The following is a 9,022-nucleotide window of genomic DNA, read 5'->3' as shown; positions in this document are numbered from 1 at the left end:
TTACGAAAGCGAGACGGATGTGAGACCGGAAGGATCCAGTTTTCTGAGTGCGTCTGCGTTGGCTCGGCTCTTCTTGACGAAGGTCAGGGCGGTGACTGCCGAGGCCACTAGGGCGGTCATTACGGCCAGAGTGGCCACAATGAAGACAGCCTTCTCCATACAAACTTCGTTTTCTTCTTCTGGGTCTAAAAATAGACACATACTGTTACTCAGGGTAAATATACATGAATATAATAAATAACTTTAGGAAACAATGATGATCGGGCGAGGACTTGACTAAGGAATATCATTGAATTCGTGAAGCACGTGTATCGTTCTCCTAATTTCTTTAGTAAATATAATTTCCTTAAAATATTTCCTTCACAATTGAATAAACTTGAAAAATGATATATCCAAAGTAAAGCGCTTATCTTCAAAATATGATAGTTTAATAAGTGTGTCTTGTCCATTTTAGAGGATGTGCATATATCTGTTGCAAATAAATTTACAAAGATTTGATTACAAAGAAAACTAATGATTTATGAGGTGCATGGATTATTTTTCAACTCACTTCCTAAAACAACAGATTCCGTGGTGATTTTGAGCGTGGCGCCGACATTGATTTCCTCGATTTCGTTGTTGTCTGTGGCAGCCTGACGCTTGACCAAAGATCTCTTCTTTCTTCCGTAGCCGTTTTCACCATTAGAGCAGGCGGCCTAGAAATATCATGTGTTTCATATATATGTTCCCATATGTGATATATTTGCTTATTCAATATATCAATTGACGAAATCAGATACTAGAATTCATTTCTCACTTTAAGGGTTACATACTGACCAGCAATATATGAATAACACTACAGATATTGTCTCACCGGTATGAATTTGTGTTCAGAAAATAAATAAAAATATCACTAAAGTTTTTGTTCTCTCTGACTTGAAATAAAATCTGTTATCAAGTAATTTTGTGTCTAGAATAGCTATCAGATTTTTTTTTCAGTAGTTTGAAATTGTAGCATTGACAAGCATAACACTGACATGAATAGAAATTTTGGCGGAAATTTTAAATATCCACCAAAAGGGCCAACATTTCCAGGGCGCCCAATTTATTTGATATACGTACTGGAGAGCATGATCCAAGGCAGACTTTGAGCGTGCAGGAGAAGGTCATAGCGACAGAGCCTCCGTCCAGTGACGTAGTCCTGAACGCACCGAAAGTAGCTGCAAGGTAGCCCTGAAACGGCTTAGCAAAGTTGGGGAACAACGCTGTGTCTGCTGCGCAGCTGCGGAAGTAAAACAAAACGTTACACAAAATGCATGTGTATCAAGTATTACCGATATTAGGGAGGCTGGGGTTTATGCAATTGGATTTTCAAAATTCCTGGATTTAATTTCCTCCCAGAAGTTCCAAACTCACTGCAACATCATTACTTGCTATTCAATTTTATTTAATGATGATCTAAAGTGTTATGCATCTTGTTTTTATTCTTTTCATATTGTTTATAAAATCCCATGGTGATCAGCTGGTGATAAAAGATTTTCATTACGATGATAAAAAAATATTAGTCATTAATTAAGAAAATATCGGCCGTCCTAATTACTGAATACTCAGTTTTTATTTTTATTTCAGTATGAAGGTAAGGAAACTCTGGGATTTGATAGTCTTACTAATTTGTTTGAAATAACAATAAAAATGTGTTTCGTTGTCACCTGTCTGCAATGATGGGAATACCCGAGGCTGTGCAGGCCGAGGCGAGGATGTCGAAGTCACCTGAAATAAAGAAACAAAAATCTTATTCTCAAAGAAATACACCCTGAAATAAAGGGAGATAATCTTATTATCAAAGGAATAAACCCTGAAATAAAGGGAGATAATCTTATTATCAAGGAATAATCCGACATGCCCAGAACGGATCCTTTAATAATTCCAGTGCTCACAATTTTATTCAGTTTGAGAATAAAATGAGTTTACACATCGATAAATTCGTCAAAAAGAATGTTTAATCCTATATTAAAATTATCAAATCCCAGCTTTTACTTTGGAGGATTCTAGTTGCTGCGCCCGAAATTCGACAATAATTTAAAAATTAAAACTAACATTATCATAGATAGCTGTGGTTTAAAGCCGCGTTTTCAGTATTTCATTCTATTTGGGTTACAATACACCGCTGTGGTTCTTTGATATACACAATTAGTCTATTGATACAGCATAGCGTGCTTATAACCTACACGTCTATAACGAATTCACGCTAAACCGCAGTGATAATCATTCCCCTATGTGAAGAACAGCGAGAATTTTAATGTTATATTACAAAGTAATAACAGACTGGTTTTTGCAGGATTCGCTATAACCGTGGCATACTGTACCCATGTCTTGATATCTAACGTTCACAACCATTGAACATAACTGTTCAAGGGATTGGTTAACGAATCCCCCCCCCCCCCCCCCACCAATTTTTTTTTTTTTTTTTTTTTTTTTTTTTTTTTAACTTTTATTGATCACAATCTATTGTCTAATGTGTTTAAAAGATCTCGCAAAAAATAACGTTATATTGTATGGCAGAAACTCATTATGGCGAGTTAGTGATTAGTTATGTAAACAAAGATGGGGGTATGTTATCAATCATAACGTCATGAGAATGTATGGTTATTGATCTAAGTTTATTGTGTGTATCGCACTTCACGTATTCTTTAGGTAAAATGTCTCGTTTAGGGTAGACCCATACCTAGCAGAAATTAAAACAACTCAACAAACTTTGCATTAGAAATTAAGCATTGATCATCAAAATTTCTTCCCTCATAATGGCCTTAGAGGATTTTTTTTTTTTTTTTTAATTTCTTTTTTGTTTTTTTGTTGTTGTTTTTTTTTTTTGATTTCTTTTTATTTAATTGTTTTGTCACTGGGCTCTCCTTAGTCTGTTGTGGGGTCTAGTGAACTTGACATCCAAGTCAATATCTAGTGCCTGGTACCAACTTAGTACTCCAAAAATATATCTTATGAAACTGTTAACGAACCTATTAATTAAAAGATTTACTGTTATAGTTAATAAAACTGTTAGTTAAACTGTTGATTAAGATTTACTGTAATATCAAATAGAACTATTAATTAAATTCTTAATTAAAATTCGCTGCCATATCTAATAAAACTGTTGATTAAACTATTAATTATAAGACTTACTGTTATATCTAATAAAACTGTTAATTAAACTGGTGATTAAGACTTACTATCATATCTAATTAAACTATAATTAGGTCTATCATATCTAATTAAACTGTTAATTAAGACTCGCTTTCATATCTAATTAAACTGTTAATTAAGACTCGCTTTCATAACTAATTAAACTGATAATTAAGATTCGCTTTCATAACTAATTAAACTGATAAGTAAGACTCGCTTTCATAACTTATTAAACTGATAACTAAGACTCGCTTTCATAACTAATTAAACTGATAACTAAGACTCGCCGTCATATCTAATTAAACTATCAATGAAGACTTACTGACGAATTCTGCTCCCAGTTGCAGCCCCATGGTCAGCGCGTCGGTCAGTTTGACGTTACCCCCACCAACATCCACTCCGTTACTGTAGAGCGTCATAGTGGCGGTGGGCTTCACCGTCAAATTTTTTCCCGCGTCGTCATCCTTGTCCCTGAGGGGAGAGAAAATCAGGGGGGGGGGTGTTAATATTCGATCATGCAAACGCACTAATACCATTCTAATCCGAAATTAGAAAATACCTGGGAGGCAAATGTTTGATTATATTAGTATATCAGAAGACATGGCGATAATTATGGAAGAAAGTAAGGGTTGTCTGTTTGAATACGAATTACACAGGCGGCGAATTGAATAGGTCTAACTGTGGTTATTTTGATGACCCTCGGGATGTCTTGGCATTAAGGAGATACATCCCTGTTCATTAAGGAGATGCATCCCTGTTCATTAAGGAGATACATCCCTGTTCATTAAGGAGATACACCCCTGTTCATTTCTTCACACTACACAAGGGGTAAAAAATCATAGCATTTTTACATCTGAATCGGGAAATGTTTGACATTGGACTGAAAAGGCTAGTATCCTGGGTTCACGCATACATTAAAGTAATCATTATCTACACCATGTTTTATTTCTTGTCCGAGACATGGTCTACTTATGGCAGGGGGGGGGGGGGTGATTTCTTATTACGCGACTCGCATTGCATGATAAGACATTAAGGGGAAAAAATCTTCCCAAATTCACAGCACATCAATTAAGATTTCTCATTAGTTGCTATAGAAACGTCATTTTAATTTGACGTTATGGACTAGTGGTGGCCGTAGAATAATCTTTAGGCGATATAACTCAGGTCTGTATAAGATTACTTACAGAGCGTTAAGGTTGTTCGTCACTTCTATGTCGGAGAGGTCGGTTATACACATGACCGGAATCTGTTTGTCTTCTCCGGTCTGGTACAATGAATTCTTTTGGACTATAATTTTAAACGACTCCTCCTACAAAACATAAAATACCCGGATGACAGCAATCCCCCATTGTTTTGTTGGGTTTGGGGGGGGGGGGGTTAATACGGGATATCGGAACTAGAAATTTTTGGAACTCTTCAGGAAAAGAAGTTGCGAAAATTATGCATCACGTGGAAAACTTATACGGTACCAATTTTGATGCACCAGATGCGCATTTCGACAAATAATGTCTCTTCAGTGATGCTCAAGCCGAACTATTGGAAATCCGTAATAACAATAACCTTGTAAGAAAAAAGAAGAAGAAAAGTGTGCCAAAGACTGGAGTCAAATTCGTCTAAGGATCAGAGCTATGCATGATCTTACATCTTTGTAATATCGTATGCAGTGCATTGTGTGTAGTTAGCGAGAGGAACGGACTTGACAAAAATATTTATGCATATAAAATAAATAATTATCTTATCTTCATTTCGGTACTATTGCATGTCAGTCAAAAATCATCCAAGCGTACCAAAGTGATCTTAATATAATGATACAACTTTACTTGAGGAATTTATCATCAATTTTATTTCATTCGTTCGAATTTTTTCATTTTTGATAAATAATACAAACATATGGTAAAAAAAGTCTCCGACTTTACGAATAAGAAAATTCAATATTTCATTCTGAAAAGATTTTTATAAGTGTTAATCAGTGCTTGCGGTCTAAAGTTTTACTTGACTGCGAGTTAGACTTAATTTAAGAACACACTATAGATACCTTACAAATTTTTTAAAAACCTAGTTATTATTGATTAGATCACGAGGACAATATATACAGTATAACGTATTTATTAAGACCACGCTTATCACGAATTCACGCTTAACGAAGTTCGAATATAAGGAATTCACGTTTATTGCAAAGTGGTATTTATTCCTCTATGAGCGAAAATAACGAAAGTTTTATTAGCCATAACGAAATTTGGTTACAACGAACTTTTTTCGCGGTGCCTGACAGTTCGCTCTACCTGTGTTTTACTGTACATGAAATACGCAGTATTTGAAAACGTCACACTCACGCAGACCACACGAACTGAAACGTCACACTCATCCATTGCAGACCACACGAACTGAAACATCACACTCACCCACTGCAGGCCACACGAACTGAATCGTCACACACACACGCATGTCACACGAACTGAAACGCCACACTCACCATGCATGTCACACGAACTGAAAGGCCACACTCACCCATTGCAGGCCACACGAACTGAAGAGAAACGTGTGGGTGACGGTTCCGGTGGCGCTAGTGGTTTGTTGACACGCCGCTGTCCGTCCCTGTATGTACACGGTTCCTGTGTCCGAGGCTCCGGTCAGCGTGATGACCAGCTGACTTTGAGTGCATGACGACACCTCCACTGAGGAAAAAGAACGCTTAAAGCTAGCGAGCTAATTCAAAACTTTTCATACAAGTTACAAATTTGCTTAAACTTTTAAGCAAAATTTTTGCTTGATACCAGGAATTAACCTGTAACTTTACTTAGAACTTGAAAAGTGAATATTTCCATTATGCCAGGGAATTAAACTTAAACTGTTCAAAACTAGAGGAATCCGACCCGGGGATCATGACGCATCTATTGAATATTGTGATGAAATGATTGAGAAATCAATCATTCCAAAAGGAAATTGTCATTGCTTCATCAAAATTCTAATGTCTGCAAATGAAGAATTTCAGTCGAAAGAAATTAACATCTAACGGGTGATTGATATTTTGACTTAGCGAATTTTTAACAGTCGTTCTAAGTTTAAGGTACTCCATGTATAATGAAAGGATAATGAACAATTTTGAAGGATTTAGATCAACATAAATGTTTATTGTTAAATAATGATGAAAGTGAAGCAGATGAAATTCACATGACTGGTAAATGATTAGAAGCTGACCTTTTTGCACTTAAGACGTTTTGGAAGAGTTGCCTGCCCTTTGTAAAAATAAGAAAAATCTAATTTTCTAAAATTGTGTGTGGTCAATGATTAATTTTATTTCATATTTTCATTAAGAGAAAGTGTGTGTAACTTTCTACCAAGAGATTTTTGTGAAAATATAATTTCTTTTTAAAATATTGTAATAAAACATGTTTTTCCCATATACTTCAATGTTAAATTCTAGGTGAAATAAATCAAGCAGTAAACAAAATTTTGAAAATTCCTATGGTGGATTATTTCTATTTGACGAACCCTTCAAAATGATACCATGATTACAAAAATTCCACAATCCATTTATTAGATATGAAATATGGTCATTATACATTGAATACCTTAAGGTTAGGTTCTTTCACTATCTGTAGTTTTGATTGATACATAGAACGATTAAGTTATTAGATTACACACATGGAAAAGCTTGAATAAGAATATACTTACAAACAGGGTTGAATTGCCCGTACGCATGCGCTATCAAACATGACACGATAACTAAAAACATCGTCTTCATGGTTCTAGCACTGTAAGGAAATAGTCAGAAAAACTCATGAATTTGAAAGACTGATTTTTTTTGGTCTGATATATAAGTGTACCTTAGCCTGGTTATTTGTAAGTATTGTACTTCACATCATGAGAAGTTCACACTTTATGAGAGAGAGAAATCTTATAGAATTTAACAATGAACAAGAAAGTATTAAGTTTTTGGTACAAAATAAGCAGAGTTAACTCCCATGACATACCTTCTCTTGTCTGATGAGGGAGGAATGGTCTCTTTCTTCAATGTGCTGTCTGTGTATTGGGTTTTCTTCTTATATACAGACTCACCCTGACCTGTCAATCTCTTCAATAATCATATTATTTAGTGATTTCACCGATATATCATGCGTTCGTGTCCCGTTAATTGGGGCAATGTTTTTTTCTGGGTGAAAATATTAATTTAATATTTATTTTGCTCGTGTACCAACACGAGGCGCGGGACACTGGAGTACTAGTTTTGCTGAGTCGACATTATCAGGTGGTAGCCCACAGTTTATGAATATTGTCGTACAAAACATACAAAGCACTAGGTGCGAGTTTATTTTGCGTTGTACGCAGTTACTATTTATTTTTGGTTAGAGACAACACATTTTGTTCGATAATTGACACAAAACAGTCTACGAGTTATACCACGTGATAGGTAAAAAACTTCTGTTTTATTTCCTCAAAAAGTTAAGTTTAGAAATTAAAAGATTTTCATTTTCTGAATATAGGTAGTCCATAAATATCACTATAACCTCTTTATCTCTATATTCTAAATACAGACGCTCATAATACAGTCCAACCTCGTTATCGCAAACTTGATGGGACTGAGAAAACTACGAGATATCCGAGGATTCGAGATATCGAGGGTAAAATACTGGAAAAAAAATAAGTGGGTGGGACTTCAAAATCACTTCGACATACCCATGGTATTCGAGATAACAGTGTTCGAGACACCGAAGTTCAACTGTATTTCGCTTTCAAGTTCAGACTAGGGATCCGAGTTTCATATTTATCATGATTTTGGAAATTTTCATTTTAAGACCAAACTTTTTTATGTTTTCAGACTCAAAAATAAAACTGCTATGATGGAATGGTTTTTCATTAGATTCATTAGGATAATCTGTTTCACTTTTTTCATGGGATATGCGCTTGGAGATTAACTCATGTTGATGCTAATTATTGAAATAGCTTAATTTTCAATTAAGATTTTATCAATATACATAAAAAAGGGTCGAAAACAACTTCGATTACTCATAAACACCTCTCCCTAAATATGACAAATAGTTGTGAAGGAAAGAAATTATTCCTTATCAAATTTACATTGAGAGCCATCATACGAAATTCTTCAAGTTACAATATTCATCAACAAATGAAGAAAAGTAAACATGTTGAGTTTTATCTCTCATGACAGATACATTAACTACAAGTAAAAGGTGTGTATCTATCACGTTGTAATATTTTGGGATCCATGATTTTTATACTCAGAATCTCCCTCATCCTTAGAGCTACTCCGGTACACATCACACTCCGGTACACGTCACACTCCGGTACACATCATACTCCAGTACACGTCACAACGAATGTTTTTTTCTTCTATATTTTTTTCACATCCATTACTTGTATATGCATGTACATTTGACCAGAACATATCATGACGAAAAGTTAACTAAATAGAAGGTTTAAGTTTTAAAACATGTCCCTATATTCATGACATTGAAACAAAGATATTCATCTTAATCAATAAATTCAGATATACATGATCAGAATCTATACATGTAATGTGCTATTGATGAATATGATTGCTCCCGACATTAAGAAATTACATGACAATTTCTTAACAATTTAATGGAAATCAATTTTCATCTGAAATTTATTTGAAATGTTTATCTAATTGTAATGCAATCTCCAGGGAGTAGAATAAGCCTCGTTATGAAATCACGATACACCTGTCACCCATAGTAAGAAAGAAAACACCGTTCTACTACGTGAGAAATAATCCGTATCATTATATATTTCTTATATAATAAAGGATGTTTTCATTCGGATGAGACAGTGAAACCCGAGGTCCCGTGTCACGTCAGGTGTGGCACAACAAAGACACCTCCCTGCT

The 9,022-nt window shown here is 35.0% G+C and overlaps 1 protein-coding gene across 1 annotated transcript; it reads right to left on the bottom strand.

The window, feature by feature from the left end:
* On the bottom strand, nt 1–8,244 carry LOC125663362 (uncharacterized). The gene is made up of 10 exons (XM_056147713.1): nt 8,233–8,244; nt 7,131–7,231; nt 6,832–6,911; nt 5,665–5,831; nt 4,341–4,465; nt 3,479–3,627; nt 1,689–1,749; nt 1,102–1,261; nt 551–695; nt 1–185 (listed from the first exon to the last, which is right to left on the bottom strand). Exons 1-10 carry the CDS (start codon nt 8,242–8,244, stop codon nt 1–3), a joined length of 1,185 nt encoding a protein of 394 aa, XP_056003688.1.
* Nucleotides 8,245–9,022: the final 778 nt, after the last annotated feature.

Source organism: Ostrea edulis, chromosome 8, assembly GCF_947568905.1.
Source record: "Ostrea edulis chromosome 8, xbOstEdul1.1, whole genome shotgun sequence".
Taxonomy (NCBI): Eukaryota; Metazoa; Mollusca; class Bivalvia; order Ostreida; family Ostreidae; genus Ostrea; species Ostrea edulis.
The sequence above is the reverse complement of the archived record's forward strand: the minus strand, read 5'-3'. Positions and strand labels throughout refer to the sequence as shown.

Bases quoted from the DNA above. Each gene is read 5' to 3' on its own strand.
- LOC125663362 (XM_056147713.1), bottom strand. The intron at 6,912-7,130 runs GTATGTCATGGG...ATTTCCTTACAG, and splicing joins CCCTCATCAGACAAGAGAAG to TGCTAGAACCATGAAGACGA. The intron at 1,262-1,688 runs GTGACAACGAAA...TTACTTCCGCAG, and splicing joins ATTCCCATCATTGCAGACAG to CTGCGCAGCAGACACAGCGT.